General features: G+C 42.7%; 1 protein-coding gene across 2 annotated transcripts; it reads right to left on the bottom strand.

Annotated features, from left to right (window-relative positions):
* Window positions 1-5480: 5480 nt before the first annotated feature.
* Fam76b (family with sequence similarity 76 member B) lies at window positions 5481-25805 on the bottom strand. 2 transcript variants are annotated; one of them, XM_042671501.1, is made up of 11 exons: window positions 25799-25805; window positions 24957-25083; window positions 24362-24426; window positions 23601-23655; window positions 22542-22697; window positions 20453-20661; window positions 17514-17561; window positions 17251-17331; window positions 16469-16604; window positions 13438-13539; window positions 5481-8106 (listed from the first exon to the last, which is right to left on the bottom strand). In XM_042671501.1, exons 2-11 carry the CDS (start codon window positions 25041-25043, stop codon window positions 8017-8019), a joined length of 1029 nt encoding a protein of 342 aa, XP_042527435.1. In that variant the 5' UTR covers window positions 25044-25083; window positions 25799-25805; the 3' UTR covers window positions 5481-8016. The 2 variants fall into 2 exon arrangements, with proteins under 2 accessions (XP_042527435.1, XP_042527436.1); XM_042671502.1 differs by lacking the exon at window positions 25799-25805 and having other exon boundaries at window positions 16469-16601; window positions 24957-25112.
* Window positions 25806-25817: the final 12 nt, after the last annotated feature.

Genomic DNA, 25817 nt, shown 5'->3' with positions numbered 1-25817 from the left:
AGGAATAAATCAACCCAGAAATCCAGAGCCACAGCCATCTGAGTATTTTGACAAAATTGTCAACATCATGCACTGAAGATAAGACAGGCTTTTCAGCGAGCATTGGGAAATGACTGAGACGTGCTAAAACCAATCCAAAATAGACCAAAGATGTGAATGTAAAACTGAAACTACTACAGAAAACAGGAGAATTTACTCAGGATGTAAGAGCAGGCACTGACAAATGGGAGCGCATTGAATTTAAAGGTTTCTGCACAGAGGACAAAACTACTAGGATGATGGTGGAAGGACAGTAAGAAAAGCAGTAGACTGAACATGGCCAGAGCAGTAGACTGAACATGACCAGAGCAGACTCAACATGACCAGAGCAGCAGACTGAACATGACCAGAGCAGTAGACTAAACATGGCCAGAGCAGTAGACTGAACATGGCCAGAGCAGCAGACTGAACATGGCCAGAGCAGTAGACTGAACATGACCAGAGCAGCAGACTGAACATGACCAGAGCAGTAGACTGAACATGGCCAGAGCAGTAGACTGAACATGGCCAGAGCAGCAGACTGAACATGGCCAGAGCAGTAGACTGAACATGGCCAGAGCAGCAGACTGAACACGGCCAGAGCAGCAGACTGAACATGGCCAGAGCAGCAGACTGAACATGACCAGAGCAGTAGACTGAACATGACCAGAGCAGTAGACTGAACATGGCCAGAGCAGTAGACTGAACATGGCCAGAGCAGCAGACTGAACACGGCCAGAGCAGCAGACTGAACATGGCCAGAGCAGCAGACTGAACATGACCAGAGCAGTAGACTGAACATGACCAGAGCAGTAGACTGAACATGGCCAGAGCAGTAGACTGAACATGACCAGAGCAGCAGACTGAACATGACCAGAGCAGCAGACTGAACATGACCAGAGCAGTAGACTGAACATGGCCAGAGCAGTAGACTGAACATGGCCAGAGCAGCAGACTGAACATGGCCAGAGCAGTAGACTGAACACGGCCAGAGCAGCAGACTGAACACGGCCAGAGCAGCAGACTGAACATGGCCAGAGCAGCAGACTGAACATGGCCAAAGCAGTAGACTGAACATGACCAGAGCAGTAGACTGAACATGACCAGAGCAGTAGACTGAACACGACCAGAGCAGTAGACTGAACACGACCAGAGCAGTAGACTGAACACGACCAGAGCAATAGACTGAACATGACCAGAGCAGCAGACTGAACATGACCAGAGCAGCAGACTGAACATGACCAGAGCAGTAGACTGAACATGACCAGAGCAGCAGACTGAACATGACCAGAGCAATAGACTGAACATGACCAGAGCAGCAGACTGAACATGGCCAGAGCAGCAGACTGAACATGACCAGAGCAGTAGACTGAACACGACCAGAGCAGTAGACTGAACACGACCAGAGCAATAGACTGAACATGACCAGAGCAGCAGACTGAACATGACCAGAGCAGCAGACTGAACACGGCCAGAGCAGCAGACTGAACACGGCCAGAGCAGCAGACTGAACATGACCAGAGCAGTAGACTGAACATGACCAGAGCAGTAGACTGAACACGGCCAGAGCAGCAGACTGAACATGACCAGAGCAGCAGACTGAACACGGCCAGAGCAGCAGACTGAACACGGCCAGAGCAGCAGACTGAACACGGCCAGAGCAGCAGACTGAACATGACCAGAGCAGCAGACTGAACATGACCAGAGCAGTAGACTGAACACGACCAGAGCAGTAGACTGAACACGACCAGAGCAGCAGACTGAACATGACCAGAGCAGTAGACTGAACACGGCCAGAGCAGCAGACTGAACACGGCCAGAGCAGCAGACTGAACATGACCAGAGCAGCAGACTGAACACGGCCAGAGCAGCAGACTGAACATGACCAGAGCAGCAGACTGAACACGGCCAGAGCAGCAGACTGAACACGGCCAGAGCAGCAGACTGAACATGACCAGAGCAGTAGACTGAACATGACCAGAGCAGCAGACTGAACATGACCAGAGCAGTAGACTGAACATGACCAGAGCAGCAGACTGAACATGACCAGAGCAGCAGACTGAACACGGCCAGAGCAGTAGACTGAACATGACCAGAGCAATAGACTGAACATGACCAGAGCAGCAGACTGAACATGACCAGAGCAGTAGACTGAACATGACCAGAGCAGTAGACTGAACATGACCAGAGCAGTAGACTGAACATGACCAGAGCAGCAGACTGAACACGGCCAGAGCAGTAGACTGAACATGACCAGAGCAATAGACTGAACATGACCAGAGCAGCAGACTGAACATGACCAGAGCAGCAGACTGAACATGACCAGAGCAGCAGACTGAACACGGCCAGAGCAGTAGACTGAACATGACCAGAGCAATAGACTGAACATGACCAGAGCAGCAGACTGAACACGACCAGAGCAGTAGACTGAACATGACCAGAGCAGTAGACTGAACATGACCAGAGCAGCAGACTGAACACGGCCAGAGCAGCAGACTGAACATGACCAGAGCAATAGACTGAACACGGCCAAAGCAGACTCAACATGACCAGAGCAGTAGACTGAACATGACCAGAGCAGTAGACTGAACATGGCCAGAGCAGTAGACTGAACATGGCCAGAGCAGCAGACTGAACATGACCAGAGCAATAGACTGAACATGACCAGAGCAGCAGACTGAACATGACCAGAGCAATAGACTGAACATGACCAGAGCAGCAGACTGAACATGACCAGAGCAATAGACTGAACATGACCAGAGCAGCAGACTGAACATGACCAGAGCAGCAGACTGAACATGACCAGAGCAGCAGACTGAACATGACCAGAGTAGCAGACTGAACACGGCCTGAGCAGCAGACTGAACATGGCCAGAGCAGCAGACTGAACACGGCCAGAGCAGCAGACTGAACATGACCAGAGCAGCAGACTGAACACGGCCAGAGCAGCAGACTGAACATGGCCAGAGCAGTAGACTGAACATGACCAGCAGACTGAACACGGCCAGAGCAGCAGACTGAACATGACCAGAGCAGCAGACTGAACACGGCCAGAGCAGCAGACTGAACATGGCCAGAGCAGTAGACTGAACATGACCAGAGCAGTAGACTGAACATGACCAGAGCAGTAGACTGAACATGACCAGAGCAATAGACTGAACATGACCAGAGCAGCAGACTGAACATGACCAGAGCAGCAGACTGAACATGACCAGAGCAGCAGACTGAACATGACCAGAGTAGCAGACTGAACGTGACCAGAGCAGCAGACTGAAGGTGACCAGAGCAGTAGACTGAACACGGCCAAAGCAACAGACTGAACACGGCCAAAGTCCATTATGCCAACATAGGAAAATCACCCCTCTGTACAATTGCACACACTTTATTGAAAAAAATGAAACCTTCTCCCACTCCTAATAACCACTTTCTAAAAGTTACTACTGAGACTTCAGTTAAAAAACAATCCAGGTAATGGTGCTCATACTTCCGCTCCTAACCATGTGAGAGGAGGCTGACATCAGGAAGACCAGGGTACGAGGCCAGACCTCTAATGAAGTGACCAGGAGGAGCACAGTTTAGGCAAAAAGCAAACATAACCAGACAAAAAGGCTGGAGGTGTGGCTCAAGTGGTAGAGCTCCTACCTTATAGCAAACAAGCCCTAAGTCCAAACCCCAGTACTACTGCAAGGACAACCCCCCAAATGTGTGTGTGTGTAGCCCTACCCTACTTGTGGAGTAGTATGCCATGGTTGTTAATTAACCACTCCCTTATGGGTTTTGATGATCTTGATTTCTGATCATTGCTATTACAAATAACCTGCATACCGATGAGCAAGGACTTTGGATGGGTGGTACTGAGACTTTACTGCAGGGTAGCTTGCTAGGAAGGTGCTAAACCACTGGAGCCATGACCCCACACCCCGTCCTTATGCATATAGGCTTTTAAGTCTTCCAAGTGGATGGGCTAGATCTTTAGTGATGGAATTGTTAAGTATGAATGGATATGTACATTATTCCGCACTTCAATCAAAATACACCTTTGCAGTAACTATTGTGCTGCATCTTCTCTTGATAACTACATTTGCATTTTTCTTATGAAGTATCTATTTACTTCTAAGGGTCATTTTATGAAGTTTTTTGTTTGTTTTTTGATTTTGGTCATAGGGCTTGAACTCTGGGCCTGGGCGCTGTCCCTGAGCTTTTACTCAAGGCTAGTGCTCTAACACTTTGAGCCGCAGCTCCCTTTCTTGTAGACTATTGGAGTAAGTTGTCTCATGGACTTTCCTGTCTGGGCTGGCCTTGAATGTCAATACTCAGATCTCAGCCTCCCGAGCAGCAAGGATTATAGGCATGAGCCACTAGCATCCATTTAAGTTGTTGTCCTTGCACTTAGGAGTGAGTCTCTCCACTCTTAACTCTCTATGATAGTTTCTGTGGAACGTGATTAGCACAGCACGTCTGGTAGAGCCCTACCTACTGGCATCAAACATGAGTGGAAGACACAGCTTTTCAGATCACCCACGAGCTTAATAACTGAAAAACCTCTGTGCTTCATGTCAGGACAGGAGTAAGAATAGATTTTTCTTGGTCCATATACTCTTATTTTATTCTCAGCTGCCTAATCTGGTACGACTACACACACACCTCTTGAAAACTCATTTCTGCAGTAAACTTGCTACATGCCATGACACTGATAGCCCATTTCAAGCTATTTTGGAAAATAAGATGTTAGCCAAAGTCAGTACACTATAAACTTAGAGAAAATAACTGCTAGTTTCCTTAAAATGTAAAGTTATCTGGTCTGAGTCACAAATCTGGTGCTGAAACCTGTCCCTGCCTTCCTCAGTGGGCGCCACACTCCTGCCACGCTCCTGCCACGCTCCTGCCACACTCCTGCCACACTCCTGCCACAGCCTCCCCTCCCTGACGATAAACTCCTTCTCTAGCTCATGCTTTTTCACCCAGCACTTTCCTGTATTTTTGCTTCCAAAGCTTAAATAATTTATTTCCTCCAGTCCCAGGAAAATAACTGTTGTATTAAGACAGACTGAATGGATAAGAAAATATTTCCTAATGGTTAGCCTGAGCCATTTCCTTCCTGTCACCTTGAAACTTCATTCTGGGAAAAAAGAAGAGGACAGGTGTACAGTAGGCTCAGTAATGGCCCCCAGTGATGCCTGTGCTGGAAATCCCTGGAGACCATGGACACGGAGTGTTGCAGGGCTGTGCAGACATGCGGAGAGGTTTCCCTGCTCGTCGGGTGGGCCCAGCGATGCCCGAGGGTCCGTGGCAGATGGCCAGGGAGACATAAAACGAGAGGCTGTGCACGGAAACACAGGGCCAACGGGCAGTGGGCTGAGTAAGAACTTCTGGCCTCCAGGACTGTGAGGACAACACTGCTTGTGGTTCCGAGCCATTGAGCATGTGATACTTTGTTGCAGCAAAAACAGAAAACTAATACAAAGCATTTGACAATGTTTTATTGTGAAATATTGGATTTAGAAAAAAAGTACAAAAATGTCAACAGTCAGATGTGTACAAGTACAGTATTTTGATCATCTATACATGTGAACAGCTTAACAGGTTCATTGCAGAATGCATATTTAGACCAATACAATCTAAAAAGGACTGCAATATTCACAGGCTATTAACACATAAATAACTTGAGCCAAAATGGACCTCACTGGTAAATGTTAATTAATCGCAGTAATCAGGCTAAAAGCACAATACAGCACACTATAGTATCTTCTTACATTTAAAGAGTATCAGCTCATTAAGTCAATATACTACAGATCCAGGACTGGGACTCAATTACTAGTTTATACAGCTGCAAGATTTTGTTATAAAGTAAGATAATGGAATAAAGATAGGGTATTTAATTAGGGCAAAGTACCATGGAGCCCCTAAATGGATTTAATCTTAGAATTTACAAAGCTTAATGAATTAAACTAGCTTTTTCAAGGTTTTCGCTAGCTAAAGGGGGAAGGGTAACTTTCTTTTGTAGCATCTCCAACAACGTATAAGAACTACTACAATTTATTTTAGAACCACAATGATCCCTGTGGATTGACAAAGGGTATTATAAACCCAGAATACAAAAGCTTAACAAATTTTAAAGAAAAGTAATGATTATCTTGTGAAATTAGTGAATCTTGAAAACATTAAAGTCCATGTTAAGGCATTATCAATCATGGTTGAAAGCAGTGAATTTAAGATTACTTATGTGAAAATTTCATAAATAAGCATTACCCACCATGTTTGATAGTAGCAAATTTAAGATTACTTGTGTGAAGATCTCATAAAAATAGCTGGTTTAGTTTTTCCAAATCTGACTGATTCAATCATACCATTTCTTGAAAATCACCCCAGATGATGTGTTTCCAAACTGGATAAATATTCATTATCATTATAATAAACAACTATAAGTAGTCTACTGAAACATGAATCATGTTAAAAAGAATTGATACAATCACCATGTTTTCTTAAGAAAGCTTATCTTTGATATGAAATTCGCAATCAACGTTTGTCTAAAAAGGAAACCTTCAAAATTGAGTAACAGTGTACTTCAAACAATTTATCTCTGTCCACAAATTCCTAGAGGAAATCTTTTAATCTATACAGTGTATCTAACAATGCCTGAGGTTTTAAAATAGAACTGGTTACTAAGTAGGACATCAATTTCCATTACAGACTGAAAAAAAACTAGTAACTTCATATAACCTATTCCACATTATCTTAGTTCTATTGATAAACTTAAAGACTCTGAGGCAATTTTATTAGTGCCTGAATCTTACAGAGGTTCCAATTTATACAAAGATAAGCAGATTAGATTATAACAAGTTATTTAAAGTTTTGCAAGTTTGCAAAGTGTACAAATTAAGTATGACGTATATATAAATATTAACTTAGATAACCACATAATATAGAGAAAGCAGATATATATGAATCACTGTAGAAGCCAATTTTTATATAAAAAATAAAGCAAAACATGGAACATAAAATGACATGAAGCTATATAGCCAAAAAAAATAAAATTACTCTATCAGAAATGAGTTAAAACTAAATCTTTAGAGAAGCATCTCAGCGTAATTAAATGAATTCAATAGCCAACTGCTTCCTTTATCACATACACACAAAAAAAGCACAAAATCTAGTCTATATGCCTGGTCAGTTCTCAATATGCAACCTCAAACACATTACTAGCAACTTTGATTTCTTTTTGAAATAGGCTTTTGTACATAAGCATTTATATACAAACATTTATTAAACATGGTTTTAAAACAAACTATGTACAAAAGATCAGCATTCCTATAAATAAAAACATTGGGTGGCAAAAAGGCACTTGTAAGTAAAAATCTACAGTTTTTACAAAACAAAAACACATTTTACCTTGGGTATTGAACAATAAACATGAAATCCTATACCAGTAATGAAAATGCTAGGTTATTGACATTAATGATGTAACTTTTAAAAACATATGTACATATATTCTGAAGTCCATTTAATAAAGCACCATGATTCTCTCCTACTTCATGTAGATACAAAGTAAAAATACAATTTTTCCCAAACCAGTGTTCACATTTTCCTTGTTTAAATGTTTTGTATTTCTAAACTGAAAACTTTATCTGAAATTAGCATAGTGTTAAAGAAAACCCAAAACACAAAGCCCTGCTGCTATGACTTCTTAAAACCAAATCTACTCTGTTATTGCATTTTATAAAGAGCACTACTCCATTACAACTGTTTCATACTATTGCTGGCAAAAAGTTTCTGGATATCAAATAATCAAAGTTACTTCAAACCAGTTGAAGCTTTATTTGAATGCTTTACAACTTAAAAAAGGCTATACATCAGTTACAAAAGTGAGTAGGAAACACACCAATTCATCTGGTGTGCAAAAATATTTTTCCACTACACAGAATTTCAGGGCTTCACAGATTCCTTCCCCACCCTGCCCCAAATTTACATTGTCAACAGAAACACTAAACAAATAATTTTTCAAGGAGATGTTAGTATGCTTCCACTTTTGTCAAACTTTTTACCCTTTGACAATGCTGCAACCTGTTTGAGTAGTTCTCTGTTTTTGGCCTGTGAGAGACAAAAATTCAAGGTTTAAAAAGACTGAAGTATTACTAAGTGCCACGGTGAAAGAAGAGTACTACTTTAACATCTCTTTCCATCTACGCCTCAGAAGATCTCGCTAAAACACTGGAGAAAATTTTATGTTGGCTTATTGGATCTCTTAGTAAACGTCAGTAATATGCTTCTTGTTTCAAATCAAAGTTCACCACCATCCCCCTCAAAAAAAAAGGCAATAAAGTGGATCAATTTAAAAGGTTTATTTATTTTTTTGATCAGTTGTGGGGCCTGAACCCTGGGCCTGGGCGCTGTCCTTCAGCTCTTCAGCTCAAGGCTAGCGCTCTACCATTTGAGCCACAGCGCCACTTCCGGCTTTTTCTTTTTGCTTATGTGGTGCCAAGGAATCGAACCCAGGGCCTCATGCATGCAAGGCAAGCACTCTACCACTGAGCCACCTTCCCAGCCCCCTAAAAGGTTTAACTTTTAAACCAGTCCTTTACCTTAGCACATAAAAACTATTTAAATAAGATGAATTTTGTAATTAAAAAATTAAAGAATCAATCAAGGGCACAATTGAGAAGACTTTTTCAGCAAGCTGTATCAGGTCTTTCTACTGTCTTGTAAAAAAAAAAGCATCAGAAATTGTTTTTGCAAGAATTATTTACTTTGATTAGTTTGTGAAAAGCCTCTTCTTGATAAGTAATTTTTAAATTGTGTATGTTTTTAAGTAGCTGTGCAAAGGAGTTAGCTAGCATCCAGCAAATCAGTGTATAAGTATAATGCATCCTGATTGACAGCCCTCTCTCAATCTGCCCAGTGTGTGGTACAGTGTGCTCACAAGGAAGCGTGGCTTTTGCTTAAGGCTAGCTTTACACTTGAGCCGCACCCCCCGGCGGGCCCCTTCCTGGGTTGGACTCAGTCTTGTACTTGCCCTGAGCCATGCCTCCAGCCCTGCTATTCTGTTTCTAAAGTGCATATCAGACCCACGGTTTCTGGTTTTATTTCTGTTTACTTGCCTTAGTTTTTACTGTTTTTATGACTTAAGCACTGTTTTTAATCTCATAAAATCTCATTAAAAAAAAAATTGGCTAGGTATGCTGGCCCCTACTTCTCTGTCAGTGGAGAACTGGGGTAAACATTTTCATAGTCTGACTGCCTTTGTTATGCAATACAGTATCCTATGTGTGGAAGCTTCCATGAGAATCTCTTCTACCTACAATATAAACGATCAAGTGAGCGTGTGCTAAATCTGTGCCAAAATGTGAAGAACGATAATAGTTTAGAAACAGGCCACTGCTTCAAAAATAACAACAGCGTTGAAGAAACCCTCTAGCTAAAGTTTGGAAACCATTTTACATCACAACAGATTTCAAAATCATTTTAAATAACCATTTTAAACACATTTCTTTTATATAAAAGGAGATTCTAGCCTGTTTTATAAAAATTATTTGCCAATATTATCTTTATATTTTTCATAGGACTAATATTCTCTAAATCTGTAGCTTCTCACATAATTAAAATCTCTTGAATCTATTTCTAATGTCCTTTAAAAATTCTTAGAACAAAAACGTAACAGATAACAGTATAACTGCCAGTCTTCCAGGGACCACTGATTATGTCTACTGAGAAAACAGACTTAGTAGTCATGATCTTCATTTTCTACCCTAATTGCAGCTTTCATATGTCCAGGAAGCTGTCTTCTGTGGATGTCATCTTTCCCTGGCTCCATTCTCCAAGCTCTTCATATTGATTCTGATGATTTCCAAAACTTTTCATACTAATACCCATGACTTCCAAAACCCAGGTCTTGCAGTGCTATCTGGCTTCATTCTCTGTCCCCTGCCATTTTCCAAACTCTTCATATGATTTCCAAATCCTCAGTGCAGTTTCATGCATGCAATCACGTCACATTTTTTTTAAAGATCTGAATACGGTTTCTAGTCCATAGCAATCGAATAATAAAAAGGGGGTAATTTTCAATTTCAAGCTCAATTATGATTTCAAAGAACAATCTGAAGTTGGATGCCGATTGCTCATGCCTATAATCCTAGCTAGCTACTCAGGAGGCTGCATTCTGAGGATTGTGGTTCAAAGCCAGCCTGGACAGCAAAGTCTGTGAGACTCTTATCTCCAATAAACCAGCAAAACCCCAGAAGTGTACGTATGGCTCAAGTGGTAGAGTGCTAGCCTTCAGCCATAAATAAAGCTCAGGACAGGGCCCTAAATTCACACACACAAATCTAAAATTTGAGAAGGATTTTTACCTTGCCTTTAAACAGAAAAACTCAGAAGACAAACTAAGTGACTGGCAGCTAGAGGTGTCTAGAAGCACATTCATAATCATTCCATTCATTACTTAGCTGACCAGATCTAAGGGATATGGTTTAAATGTTTCCATTACTTGTTAGTTATATCATGTAATCTAGAGCTAAAATAGGCCTACTGGCTAAAAACAGTACATTTAAGCAACACGCATTTCAGAAAATCAAGCAATGAACGGCATAAAAACATTACACCAGAAGCTAGGCAAGATGGCCCATGCCAGCTACTTGGACAGCAGGGCCCTGGAAGACAGCAGTTCAGTCCCTGTGGTTCCAAGACTCATCTCTATCATACACCTGCCATCTCAGCTAGTACAGAGCTGTGGGTAGGAGGACTGTGGTCTGAAGCCAGCAAGGCCAGAACATGAGGAGGGGAGTGGGTAAGGAGCAGCCGGCAGAGCGTATGCTGGAGAGCAGCACGCCCCACAGACACGCCAGACACTTCTACCAGATACTCCTTAAAATCAAGAAATCGGACTTAAATTATAAAGAAAAAGCCTTTAAACAGTGACCTGCTGTTAAGTGGATATAATATGATTTTAACTCACTGGGGTTATAATGCAATATTTAAGTAAATACATATTTGTTTTTATCCTAGAAATACAACTTTGTCACACAGCCTACAAAAGTCAGTAAAAACCCACTAGAACTGCCAGTCGAACGGGAAGAATATTGCAATAAAGAATTAGGTAGATCGTGACTTCAATCTGGCTGTGCAGCATGCTTTGCTATGAACCTTGGAGGTTCTCGTTTGTAAGAGGAGCTCCAGAACAAATCAGATATATAAAACACCTACTGAGCATTTAAATGTTTCCATTTCCCTGTAAGCCACTTACCTACTAGATGAGCCTAACTTTAATTCAATAGTCTTGATATTTAGGGGGTGCAATTCTAGGATAGTACTTACTCTCAGGATTAAGAGTTTAAAAGGACTGTGTGTTCCAGGACAGCAAGATTCAAAAGTATTAAATGATTATGTTTACTTGTTTCAGTAAAAATCTTACTAGCACCAACGGCTGCTAAAGGGAGTGGACAAGATGGCACTGAGCCGTGACAGAGAATCTTTAGCATAACTCAAGACATAAAGAAGTCTTCTGAGAACAAAGATAAAAGAGAAGGCTGAAATAACTGAACTAGTGGGAATGAGTGCAGGGAAGGAAAGAGCTGAACTAAACTGGAGAAAGATGTCAGGAGAAATGACTAAAGCTTTTCCATATCGTGGGCCCAACACTAACGTCACCGTAAGGTACAAGTAAGAAAGTATGTGGAGTACCCTTCCTAGATAAGTATCTGGGACTATGAAACTTCAGGATCAAGCCAACACAAAGAGGGTTCCTTTGGGGCTGCAACTTGACTTAAAAGGCAAAAACAAATTGCTCTTTTCAGTAGTAGTTCTTACTGTTCATAGGTATTCTGTGATCAAGCTCATTCTGTATTTACTTCAGAGCTTTGATTACAAGGAATCAGAGATCAGGAGGAAGATTATATTTCAGGTAAGCAACATCCTAAAACTTAAAAGTACTACCTGCAAGGTGGATGAGAACTGTACTTACGAAACAAAATTCCCATGACAATACTGGCAACCTCTCAAAACAGAGGGCAGACAGACATTCCATAAAATGACCCCTCTTTGATCAAAGTAATTTCCAGATTGATTTTATGAGAGATTATTGTTCAGAATCTCTTTTAATAAGAACAGGTTTAAGACAGGTTGGCTGTCTCTTGAATTTCTCATAAATTTACCTCTATTCAATTTAAGGTCCTTGCAAAGATATATGCAGAATAGAAAACCACAAAATAGGAACAGCAAATATCCCTTGGTGTTATTAGAATTTAAAAGAAAAACAGAAAAACTTAAAAATGGGACAGAATTAACACCTTTCTTTGAAAGCTGTAGTCTTCCCTTAACTCTGAAATCTGCAAAGACATCATCCAGGCTAAAGATCTCATTCAAACGTCTAAGCGACAGTCAGGGTGGGGAGCTGGCTGGATGGTAAAGCCCTTGTCCAGTGAGGACCCGGGTTTGATCCACCGCATCAAGGAGAAAAGAAGAGGAAAAGAGAAATAACCCCAAACTTGTTACTGACGTTACTCAACAGATACTCCACGTGTCAGAGACATGTAACACAGTTCAGTTTATGGAGAGTTAAGTGTTGGATGCTCACCATCCCATAGACCAGATATGGGATCCACCCTGACTCAACTTCACCCAACTTCTTTTTGAACGTTTACAGCTTCCTTCATAGACGGCGATGCCTGAGACTGCCTGGCTTGTTGCAGAGGTCACAGGTTCAGTACAACCTGTGACTCACAGGGCTTCCCACAGCCACAACTGCCCTGACTGACAGGGCTCTGAGAACTGGTCTACCTACGCAAAGATCTGCCTCCATGTCCGCTGTCAGAGCAACAACTCCCGAAGACCTTCCTTAAACCTTAGTTTTACCTGCAAGTCACTTAGTGTTTTTGTTTTTCACTCACTGTATACAATCCAAACTATCTCCTTCGAAAATTCATTTGAAGTTTAGGCAAAAGTGTTCAGCATTAATAATCACTTTTCAAGTGATTTCAAACAACAATTTTTAATGGAATCAGGATTAAGAATATATAAAAGTCAAAATCAAAACTGAGATCAGATGTGGTGGCCTACACCAATACTCTAAGTCAGAAGGCAGAAGAAATCAGATGATCATGGTTCAAGGATAGCTGAGGCAAGTTAGCAAGCCTCCTTAACAACCAGCAAGTAGGGCAAGGTGGTGTGTGCCTGTAATCTCTGCTACATGGGAGGTACGGGCAGCAGGATCAAAGTTTGGGATTGGCCTAGGCAAAACCAGGAGAGCCTATCTAAAACAGGTATTAATTTAACAAGCTCAAGGGGCAGAGTGACTGTCCAGCAAACCTGAGGAGGACCTAACTCAAGCCCCAGTCTCTCTCTCACACACCCCTCCCCCCCAAATACCAACCTCTACTGCCCAAGTTCAGTCCTCTGAGACTAACATGTTATATAAATAATATCATTTACCTGAAGTTGTTCTACAGTTTCTTTATGAGCTTTTTCCATACTGTTCATCTTTGTTCGTAAATTTGACTCTTGATACTGAAAGTCTGCCTTTAGCTCCGTTAACTGAGTGATCAAAAGAGAAAGGACATTATGTTTACGTGTACATACACGTGTATACATATATTCATACGCATGTATCTGCTCACGCACACAATCACACTGTTTTAAAAATGCTTCACAATAAGTGTGCATTCATCATGAAGGCAGAAGATGTTCACTATAGTTTCCTAGGTTTTAGCACCAATTTGGTGAAATGATGAATTCTGTCAACTATATTCAGTTTGTATTTTTATATTGTAATACCTGGCAATCAGTAAAACTTTTTTTTGGGGGGGGGGGGGGGGGGTTAGTCATGGGGCTTGAACTCTGGGCCTGGGCGCTGTCCCTCAGCTCTTCAGCTCAAGGCGAGCACACTACCACTTGAGCCACAGCGCCACTTCTGGTTTTCTGGTGGTTAATTGGAGATAAGAGTCTCATAGACTTTTCTGCCCCGGCTGGCTTTGAACCTTGATCCTCAGATCTCAGCCTCCTCAGTAGCCAGGATGACAGGCGTGAGCCACTGGCGCCCGGCTCAGTAAAACCTTTGACAAGTTGCTTGTTTTGCTCTGGTTTCGCTGCCTAGTATTTGACAACCTGGTATACCAACAGAAACACTTCATGCCTAAAATCTTGGATAGCACGTCAAAACCTGTACTTCACATTAGTAAGAACAAAGTAAACATTTAAGTTGATTTTGGGTTAAAATAACCCTTCATAGATAAAAGATATAAAGCTTAAGAATGGATGAAAATGATAGATTTAGCAACCAAGAGCTGCCTTATTGTTTCTAAATTATATCCAGGATTTGATACACATCACAAAACCATTTTTATTTGTTTACATTTTATTTTAGCTGGTCCTGGGGCTTTATCTCTGGGCCTGAGCACTGACCCTGAGCTTTTGTGCTCAAGGCTGGCACTCTATCACTTGAGCCACACATAGCCACTTCCAGCTTTTTGTGGTTATTTGGAGGTAGGAATTTCACGGGCTCTTCTGCCCAGGCTAGCCTTGAACCACTATTCTCAGATCTCAGCCTCCTGGTAGCTGGGATTATAGGCATGAGCCACCAGCACCTGGCACAAGACCATAATGAGAACAAAGCACAGAGATACAACTAATATGAAATGAGGAAAAGATGGCTACTATGAAAACCTAGACTAAATTAGATAAGATAAAAATCAGTGATTTTACACACATAATTGACATACATAAAAGTACACTATCTTGTGATTTTCAACTAAAAATAAGTTATCTAATTTCATTATTAGAACCACACAGAAATAGCTTCAGGTTATTTTTAAAAGTATGTGTTACCAAAACTGAGGAAGTTTGGTTTTTTTTTTCTGTAAGTACTCAATTCTAGTAAACGAATACATATAATGTCAAAAGTCAGTGCTTTACATTCATCTTTCCAAATCAAAGTTTTGTGCTTATCACCTTCAAATTCAACTAAATTTTCTTTCTCTACATTCTGTCTGTATGTTCTCTATATTCCTAGACTGAAAGATGAACTCACATTAGAGCAACCAACGTAATTTTTCTATTCACACATTGGAAGTTGCCCCCAGACCGTCAACTGTGTGACAACTGCCTTTTTTATGTTTTGCATTCTAATAATCTAGTGTCTGGCTCTAAAAGTCACTGAGTGTGAAACAGTGCAGGAAAATAACAAAGTTGTCATACATTTATAAGAAAAAGCTATAGGCATATAGCTATTTCAGCTTACAATTATTTTCCTTAGAGCACTATTTCAAACCTCATTACTGTTTTAAAAGCAGAAAATGTAAACTGCACTATTACAAAAAATCATTTGAACAATTCAATATTCTACACCTCATTACAACTTAGTTTGGAAATTATTGTTGCTTTTAAGGAAGTGTGGCATTTGTTTAGCTTTTTCAAGGTTACTTGATCTTGTAAACAAAAATATTTAAGACAGTGCACAGAATATATTTCATAAATGCCAACTTAAAAAGTGTTAATAGAAGCATAAATCTCTGTGTGTGTGCACACGCACGTGCCAGTATTGGAGTTTCAACCCAGAGCCTAGGTACTGCTCTTGAGTTTTTTGCTCAAGGCTACTGCCCTACCACTTGAGCCACAACTCTACTTTTGGCTTTTTGGTTTTGAACTGCAATACTCAAATATCAAATTTCCTGAGTAGTTAGGATTTCAAGTGTAAACCACAGGGACCTGACTCAGTTACCCTATTTTCTACTGTACAGCCACTGCTAATTTTTACATGTTTAATTCACTTCAAGTAAACATTAAAAAGAAAGAAAAAAAGAAAAACAACTTCACTAACAACCGAAGTGTGCAAAATTGTAGCACAAAAGTCCTTAAATGTCAGAAGAGAAAGCCAATTCAAGTTCTGCTAAGGATGCACAGAGGTATACAATCCCTATGTATATTTATAATTGTGCTTCCTCCCGCTGGGTATGATGTTGAACACAGCACTAGACCCTAAGTAGGCTCTGTATACCAGAACAGCAAGATACCAATCAGGAGCTGAGGCAGATACCCTGCATGCTCATTCAGACATTACAACCTTTTCACAAAATAGTTCTGATGCTTTTACTTTTAAAATCTGAAAATTGAGGCCTAAAGACAGAAAGTACTCTGTCCAAAAGCACACAGCCAAGTGTTAGAACTGGAGTCTGGAGTGGAGGATGACTGGATGACACTTGCTCTATATGCCTGCCCACAACTCTGCCATGACGATTTCAGTCTAAGAAAACCATAAACCTGTTTGTTAGTATAAGTCCTTCCTACGAAAGACCTGAGACACCCACCACCACACTATCACTTCATCAGTTACTGGATTCAGATTGGCCATTTTTAAATCAGAAGAATTTGCATGACATTCCATTTGCATCTCATTTTAAAATTAGCGCACGTCCCACGATCGGGTGTGGTGTGAAGTGTATCAGTATTTAGCAAGCCGCGTCTTCACCTTTTTATCTTTTTCCAAGATGGTCTGGTCCCTTTGCTGTAGGAGACGCTTCAGTGACATCACCTCCTCTTTCAGTTGACTTATAAGGACAAAATTGTCTGTTCCCCCACTATCTGCTGACTGATTTATAGAGCTACTAGAAAAAAAAAGCAAACCACAGTTAAGTGAAGTAGAATGCAAGTTAGCAGGTGTTCAAATTGCATAAATAAGACAATTCCACAAACATCCTTAAGGCTAATGCAAAAAAATATGTACCTGACAGATATGGATGCAACTGGCAAATTACCTTACTAATGGCACACATTACATACACCTGCAGAAATATAATTCAGTATTAGCTTTGAGGGGGTCAATACTTCTAGTGTAAAGCAATAGGCAGCCAATTTGTACAGTAACATCAGTAAACTTTTGGCTAATGAACTAAAATAAAGTCACAGAGTATTTTTTAAATATAAACATTTTCTAAGCAGGCCAATTAAGAAATATCACCATCAGATGTTTCTCTGATAAACAAAGAGAATGATCTCTATTTAGACTTGCTCTCTTTTAAACCCCAAATTTATTCCCCAACTAGAAAAACATAGTTCAGTGCCACTTTCTCATTGCCAAAAGTAAGTTAAAATTGTAACTGATCAGGTTACTCTTCTAGGTGACTCAAAGAAGTCAATGTTGAAGACACTGGATTCTATTCTTATTTTTTTATCTAGTAATAATTGGCAATCGACTATAAACCATTCAACTAAGTTATAGATTTTTACAGCATTGAAGGAATACATTTTTACCTATCTCCATTAGAGGGCTTAGACTCCAATTTGGGTTTTTTCTTTGGAGTTTCATTCTGAATTGCTGCAGAGGATTTATGGCTGAAACCAAACATTAGTTAGAGTCATTACAGTAAAAAGGGCAGAGACATCAAGTTATTCTTACCCCTAAAATATTACTGAGCAATACTGATGATGTGTTTCTTAAGCATAGGTAACCAAAGTTAGAGGTATCAAATCTACAAAAATAATTTTAAATACTTTAGATATGAAAATGTACTTACCTCTGTTTCCATAGTCCTGGCTCTTGTTCTGGGCTTAGATTGCTAATTCTGAAAAATATACAAATGATATCTGATAGTAACATTTAATATTTATTTAATGTAATTCTTAGTAGAGTCCAATTATGTTTTCAAAACATTGTAACTTCTTTGCTCAGAGAAGTATGTTTAAGTTTTTCAAGCTAAACTAATATACTGAATAAATCATATTTTCATGGGATAAATTCTGCTCTAATGACTACTAGCCATCTTAAATTCTTTAAAGCAAATATAATGAAGAGACAATTGCCTTGTTAATCAAGACCTGTATCAATGGGTGAGGTGTACAAGCACATAATTGTAGAACCCTGTTGTAATAGTTATAAGACTGCAGAATTTTAAAGTCTAGGAATCACTAAACTTTTGCTCTCTACTACTTTATACGAAATTTTGTCCTTTTTTTGGGGGGTGGGGGGGGTCCGGTCGTGGGGCCTGAATTCTGGACCTGGGAGCTGTCCCTCGGCTCTTCAGCTCAAGGCTAGTGCTCTACCACCTGAGTCACAGCGCCACTTCTAGCTTTTTTCTTTTTGCTTATGTGGTGCTGAGGAATCGAACCCAGGGCTTCATGCATGCAAGGCAAGCACCCTATCACTGAGCCACCTTCCCAGCCCTAAATTTTGTCCTTTTAAAGTTATACTACTTTTCTAATAATGCAAATTGAAAACTCGGATAATCCAATATACTGACAATTGTACATTTTGATGGTCACTAAGTCTCTTAATTTGATCCTTTCCTAATTTTCTAAGGAAGTCTCCCTGGTCTTCTAGAATACCATCAGTACCCAGAAGTCTTGCTCAAAAACCTGAGAAACATCACAGTAACAATGACGAGTGGTATAGCATTTGCTATATCAAGTGATAGCTGTGAGTTTAAGCCCCAGTATCATAAAATAACACAATGAACTTTGTAAGCAAAGTCCAAATCCTGGGTTCTAAACAATCAGTGGAAATAAGTTGGGAGATATACCTTATAATTCTAGTAACTTGAGTCACTCTTTATCTGTGACAATGAATGGCAAGAAAGTTTTTTGTTTTTGTTTTTTTTACAAATTATATTACCATGTGCACATTAGATGGCCACATAATTACACACAAATTATGCATTAACCAGTTCTTTGAATCATTTATCAGAAACACTTAAGAATTCTCACCTTACTTTTCAGAGTTGTCCATTCCTGGATACAAACCCACCCTGAGCCACTAGGATTGTCCATTCCTGGATACAAACCCACCCTGAGCCACTAGGATTGTCCATTGCTGGATACAAACCCACCCTGAGCCACTTGAGCCACGAGCACTGCTCTCTTCGTACCAACCACCATCTCTCACCAGTATTGATGTTCCTTTTATTCTAATCTACTGAACGTAGCACAGCCTGTTCATAATGGTGTCTACCCAACAAACAAACAATAGTATCCTCTGGTTCAGCATCTTCTAAGTCAAATTGTTGCAGGTAGAAAATGTAGTTAGGCCTATCAAGATTTCTTCTCTGCGTATTCTCTGAACACAGAAGGTCTGACAACTATTTATGTACCATTTATACTGTATTATGTGCTGTAGTCTACAGATGATTTAAGGTATATGAAAACACACACTCAGGTTATGTGTAGATACTATGCAATTTTACATAAGGGATGTTGGCATTTGGGCTTCTGTGGTGTCCTCAATGGTCCTGGAACCAATCTTTTGAGGATACCTAAGTGTGAATGTATTTCTATCTCTTTTATTTATTTTGGTCACTCATGGGGTCTGAACTGTGCTGACCCTCAGCTCTTCAGCTCAAGGCTAGTGCTCTACCACTTGAGCCACAGCGCCACTTCCGGCCTTTTCTGCTTATGAGGTACTGAGGAATTGAACCCAGGGCCTCGTGCATGCAAGGCCAGCACTCTACCACTGAGCCACCTTCCCAACCCCCTGCATTTCTATTTTTTTGTTTGTTTTAGGAGGTGGACAGCTTGTCCACAAAAATTATAATTACATCTTAAAAAATGCTTTAGGCTACACACTTAAAATATCATTACCAGGTTACAACTTTGTTCCCCACTTGAATTCACTAAGAATCAAGTACTTGAATAGTTAGCAATTTTTTAAAAAGCATCTGTTTTAGCTGGGCACTGGTGGCTCACTCCGATAATCATAGCTAGTCAGGAGGCTGAGATGTGAGGATCATGGTTCAAAGCCAGCCTAGACAGGGAAGTGCATGAGATTCATCTCCAATTAACCATCAGAAAACTGGACACTGTGGCTCAGTGGTAGTTATTGCACTCAGGGATAACTCAGAGACAATGCCCAGGCCCTGAGTTCAAAACAAAAAAGCATGTTTTAAAAAACAAGAAATGACAAAAGCTGGGCACATATTTATAATCCTAGTGCTTTAGGAAGCTGAGATCTGAGCATTGTGGTTCAAAGCCACCTAAGCAGGAAAACTCAGGAAATGGAGCTGTGGCTCAAAATGCTAGGGCTCTAGCCTTGAATACAAAAGCTCAGGGATAGTGCTCAGGCCGTCAGTTTAAGCTCCAGGATCGGCACAAAACAAACAAAAAATAGCAAAATACCAAGGGCTAAAACAACCTCAGACTTTGGGGATTTCCACAGCTGAGAGTGCTTCCCTGGGTGAGGGTAGACTCGGCATATGCAGGAGGGAGGGGGGAGGGAAGGCACCTTCTGAATGGTCACAACCCTCTACTCAGAAAGCTTACCAGAACAATGCAAACCACACCAGCACCTCCTCAGCATTGGTTTTTTTTCTGGTTGGTGGTGGGGCTTGAACTCATTAGCATTTCTAAGGAAACACCCAGTTCCTTGATATGCCTCACAGACAAAAACAAGTTAGTTAAAGGTTTGCTGTTAGTGCTATTGGTCCTGCCAATACAATCTTAGAAAACACGCTTTCAAAACACTTACTTGTGATGGGCACTGCCATGCCGGTGGTGGTGGTGGTGGTGGTGATGGTGGTGATGGTGGTGCTTTGAATGATGCTGGTCTTTCTCAGTGAGGGATGAGGATGAAGAATTTGAATGTGAAGATCCCAAGCTCTTCCTCTGCTCTTTTGTCTTCTGTAAAACTCTTTTGTATGATAAAGTACAAAGCCAGCACAACAACTTCCCATCAACCTTTTAAGAAAAGATTCATATGAAATTAAATGCACTAATAAACTGGGTTTAAGTGACACTTGAAAGACACACTACTCAACTTCTAGTTGTATTTCACACACAGATTGTTGCAAAATGGCAGTAAAATTATTCTTTGAAGCCAGGCGCCAGTGGCTCACGCCTGTCATCCTAGCTTCTCAGGAGGCTAAGATCCGAGGATCTCGGTTCAAAGCCAGCCCAGGCAGTTAAGTCCGTGAGACTCCGATCTCCAATAAAAACAATAAACCACTAGAAAACTGGAAGTGGCGCTGTGGCTCAAGCAGTAGAATGCTTGCCTTGAGCTGAAGAGCTGAGGAGATAGCGCCCATGCTCAGAGTTTAAGCCCCACAGCCAACAAAAATAAAATTATTCTTTGATATTTGAGTAAGTTTGCACAAAGGATTATAAAATTAGTGAATATATGACTTTCCTTTAGTCTTATGGCATTTTTAGTTTTTTTTTTTGTCGGTCATGGGGCTTGAACTCTGGGCTTGGGCACTGTCCCTCAGCTTTTCAGCTCAAGGCTGGGGCTCTACTACTTGAACCACAGCACCACTTCTGGTTTTCTGGTGGTTTACTGGTGATAAGTTTCACAGCCTTTCCTGCCCTGGCTTTTTACTGCGATCCTCAGATCTCAGTCTCCTGAGTAGCTAGGATTAAAGGCGAGAGCCACCAGTGCCCAGATGACATTTTTAGTTTTGAGAGACACTTGTTAACCTCTTTTCTTATTCTTTGAAGGTGTAAGTTCACGATAAACTGCTAGGAAATCTACTCTGAATGTTTAATGTGTAATTATTAGAATTATAGTGTGAACTTACAGAAAAAAATCCTAATTATTTTCAGATTTTGTTAATAATTGTCATGTTTAAAATGGTCTAGAGAATAGTGCTGAGGGGCTTGCATTTCTAAGCTCAATGTCTTTGCTGTGCCTTAGCGAAAAGCTTTGTTTAGGCATTGTCAGTGCTACTGGCCAAGGGTTCGATTAACCAAAAACATGTTCATGAAACGTGACTTTAAACACAGAACACATAGTATCTGGTCAGCAACCAGTATGTTATAACTAGACGCAAGGACCTAATCTCTCATTTCCCTAAGAAGTAATGGTTTGCTAATTCTGTGTTTGTGGCAACTTTAAATAAGGAAAATCAATTGTGTGTTAATCAAGGGGAAGGAGACTACCACTAAGATCAAAACCTGTAAAAATATGATCAAGTTTATGCCTTCTGTTTGTTTACTCCAGAAGTGCTAGAGGGGTATGTCTTACAACTAAGGTTGGAGGGGACATAGGGACCGGTCCCTCCAAGAGTGTCACCTTCACATCCACTGAAACTGAGACAAATGAGGGAGGCCTGTGTGAATGGGGACCAGAGCAGGAATACCACATGCACATACATACTCGTCACTAGGCAGAGAAAAAACAAACTCTGGTTTTAAATAGAAGCCTGGACCCAAGGCAGACTTTGAATTTGTGCTAATATGCCACCAGGTACTTTCCACTACAGCAACTTCAAGTAATTAGCAAAAAGTAGGTGAAAGGACGTAAGGACATAGTAATTTTTGTTTGAGACAAGGTCTAATTAGGATGTACATAGGCTGGTCTTGAATCCTGGGCAAAATAATCCTACTTGGGCATGTGTGTGGTGCCATTAGCCGGGCAAGAATAGCTTTTAAAGTATAGCTATCAGCACTGATCAACATGAATCCTGCATTTGAAGCGTGTGAGGAGGATATTCATTATTCCTACACTTCCGTCTAATTTTTTGTTTTCAGGGACCCCAAGAACAGAACACGTATTGATCATAATAATTTCTATTTTGTTTGTTATTTAACTTCCAGAAGACCTCGAGACCGACAAAACCTACCTTCCTCTTCCCCTCCTCCTCCCGGTCAAACGCACACTGCTGTTTGCACTGCTCACAGGTCTGAGGCGGTCCATACTTTTTTTCAGAATTTGTGCAGCGCTGACACTTGGTACCAATAAATGCTGCAATTATGTTACAGTACTGACAAGGCTTGGGCTGCAAAACATAGCATTTACCTTAACTGTGACTTTTAAAGTAATGAAACATAACCAACAGACATTTCTAGGACTAATGAATGAAACTACTAAGTTAAAATCATAATTCTCTGCTGAGTCAGTCATCTTGCCATGTTCAGAGACATTCATCATGTTTCTCTTAATTCAACCAACATTTATGTCTAGAGTCATGAAGCTATTACTCGATTAGAATAAATAAGATCATGTACTCATGATTTGTAGTTGTTGTATAATACAAAACTGCTCACGATAAAGGTCTCAAAAATGAAAATGAATGTATGATACTTAGTTCATGAACTCAGTTTAAAAAACTGAACTTCTAATTCAAAAGTCTAGGTAGTATGTCATAGCATTTACAAAAAAAAATTAATAACCCAGTAACTTATCCTACACAGGTACAGAAAACATAAAAAGAAATATATACTGTTGGTGAGCTTTCATTTACAAAAATTAGTGGTGTGAGAATACTCAACATTAATTATAATAAATGTATCTTGATTTTTTTTGATATTCAAAGGATAATTCAGGACCACCTTAGTAATAAATACCAAAAATAAATACTAATGCATCAGTAACCATATTATACATGACGGTTATTAATTTTGTGAACACCTGAACAACACTGCCATATAAAACTTCTAAACAGGGGAGTTTGATTATGCAAACACTACCCGTAAGTAGGTTCTCTATGAGTTTGCTGTATTTGTAGCTTTATAGAGAATACCTACATAAAATTTGTATTCAGTATACAGCACTTAAAACATGTATCTAATTTCTGCTTATAAATGTTATCATCTTCCTATTAGACTGTCATACCCTAAATACTTTCATGGAAGACTGTAACTAGTCAAAATAACACAAAAGTAAAACGAAACATACTTACTGTCCCAAACTGCTTGACATTTTGCGCACACTTCTTACAAATCGTGTTAGTTTTGCTGAAAAGGAAATTATATAGATGACCACATTTATGTAGCTTTCTGGGGTTAAATAACAAAGTTGAATTGAAGAATGAACTGAACTGGAGCAGTAAACACACACTCTGATTTGCATATATGTATGACTTAAGGTTTTACTCCAATGTGCATCTCTTACTAACTTTTAGTAAGTATTTTTATGTATCCTCCTTTTCTCTTTTTGAGACAGGTTCTGGCTGCGTTGCCCAGGCTGGACTCAAACTCACAGCACTCCTACCTTCACCTGCACATCACGCCTGGCTTCATCTTCCTGTCTTCAGTCTAATCCCCAAGTATTCTCTCCTGCTACTACTGGGCGAAGATGACTTGTCCTCCTCCCTGGCTGCTTGTTTTCATGGGGGCTCTAACGTCTGTGTTACTCTTCACTTAACCATCTCCCAGTTGGTAAAACTAGATCCCTCCATCCACTAACATCTAATTTTTTTAAGGCCTGAGAGCAGCTGTGTTCACGTTTTTGCTAGGATCGCCTATCTCCTCGGGTTTGAGTGCAGCCGCACACTATCCACCGGGGTTTGGGTTCGAGGTCAATATTCTTTTGCCGCCACCTGTAAAATGGTTTATAACTCAGACTTCCTGGGGCCGAATCCTAGTTCTTAGCTGCTTTCAGTCAAGCCGAGGGCGGCTTCCTGGCGTCCCTAGGCTCAGCGTGGGTTTGCAGCATACAGACCTCTCCTGCTGGAACTCTGACCGGCAGTAAGTGCACTTGACGATGGGGTGAGCGATCCGGCACTCCTGCAACCAGAGGGTACCTGCGGTCAGCGAGCCAGGCCGCCGAGGCCGGCTCCACCAGGACGGCGGGGCCGGGGCCGGGGCCGGGCGTGACAGAGGGGCCACAAGGCCGTCACGCTGACTCCCGGGCCGGCCAAGGGCGAAGCTGCTCGGTGCGGGAGGAGCCGCAGGCAGGGCACCGGTCCGGGACGGGGGAGGGAGCCGCGGGCTCGGCGGGGTCCTAGCGAGAAAGTGCAAACACGGGGGCCGAGCTCCCGGGGACCCCTCCCGCCCGCCGCCCGCCCGCCCGGGGCTCCGCCGAAGACCCCTCCCGCCCGGGGCCCTGCCGAGGACCCCTCCCGCCCGCCCGGGGCTCCGCCGAGGACCCCGCCCGCCCGCCCGGGGCTACGCCGAGGACCCCTCCCGCCCGCCACCCTCCCGCCCGGGGCCCTGCCGAGGACCCCTCCCGCCCGCCCGGGGCCCCGCCCGCCCGCCACCCTTCCCGCCCGCCCGGGGCTCCGCCGAGGACCCCGCCCGCCCGCCCGCCCGCCCACCTTGCAGAGCTGCTGGCCCTGCGACAGCTCCTCGAAGGGGTAGCGCTGGGTGCACTTGGTGCAGGCGTACAGGGCCGAGGCCGCCATCCCGCTCCGAGGCGGGGCCCCGCCGCCCGGCCGCGGGCTCCTCCGCCCCTCCCGGCCTAGGGCCCTGCGGGCTTCGGCGCCGGAGTCGCAGTCGGAGCCCAGCGGCCGCCGCCGCCGCCGCCGTCTCCCCCCGCCGGCACTCCCGCCCCGGTCCCCCCAGCGACGCCTCCCCGGCCGCTCCCGCCTAGGCCCCGACGGCGGCGGAGGGAGACGAAGCAGGGCCCCGGACGCCGTTTGGCTGCACGGCGGCGGATCCGCTTCCTTCCCGGCCTCGAGTCCCGCTCTCTCATTGGCTGCGGGGAGGCCGCGTCACCCGGACGCCCCGCCCCGCCCCGCGCCCGCGCGACGCCGGCAGCGCCCACAAAGGGCGCAAGGCGCTGGCCAATGAGAGCCCGGCGCCCTTCACGCGCGAAATCCGCTTCGGCTCGGCCCCGCCCACGGCGCCCGCCCTCGGGCGGCCGCTCCGCCCGCTCCGCCCGCTGCGCCGGAGCCGCGCGCGCGCCGCCCGGGGGCTGCCCCGTGCCTCCCTGGGGCTGGGTCGTGGTTGGCCCCGAGTCGGTCCGTACTTCACCTGAGAGGCGTCCCGCGCCCGTCCCGCGCGCTCTCAGGAGCTCTGATGGGGGGAGGGCGGCCGTCCCGCTCGCCTGAGCCCGGCGCGGTCGGCGCCTCGGCCCCGGGCGACGGCCCGCCCCGCCCCCCCATCGGGAAGTCGGCGGCGGACTCCCGGCGGCCCGCGGGCGGCCGGCCCGGCCCACCCGGGCGCCGCCGCCGCGC

This window comes from Dipodomys spectabilis, unplaced genomic scaffold (genome assembly GCF_019054845.1).
Source record: "Dipodomys spectabilis isolate Male_0828 unplaced genomic scaffold, ASM1905484v1 ptg000635l, whole genome shotgun sequence".
Lineage (NCBI taxonomy): Eukaryota > Metazoa > Chordata > Mammalia > Rodentia > Heteromyidae > Dipodomys > Dipodomys spectabilis.
This window is presented reverse-complemented; position numbering and strand designations above follow the sequence as displayed.

Bases quoted from the DNA above. Each gene is read 5' to 3' on its own strand.
- Fam76b (XM_042671501.1), bottom strand. From the start codon at position 25,043: ATGGCGGCCTCGGCCCTGTACGCCTGCACCAAGTGCACCCAGCGCTAC. The intron at 23,656-24,361 runs GTCTGTATGCTG...TTTCCTTTTCAG, and splicing joins TCAGAGTTCCAGCAGGAGAG to CAAAACTAACACGATTTGTA. The intron at 17,562-20,452 runs GTAAGTGTTTTG...TATATTTTTCAG, and splicing joins CATGGCAGTGCCCATCACAA to AATTAGCAATCTAAGCCCAG.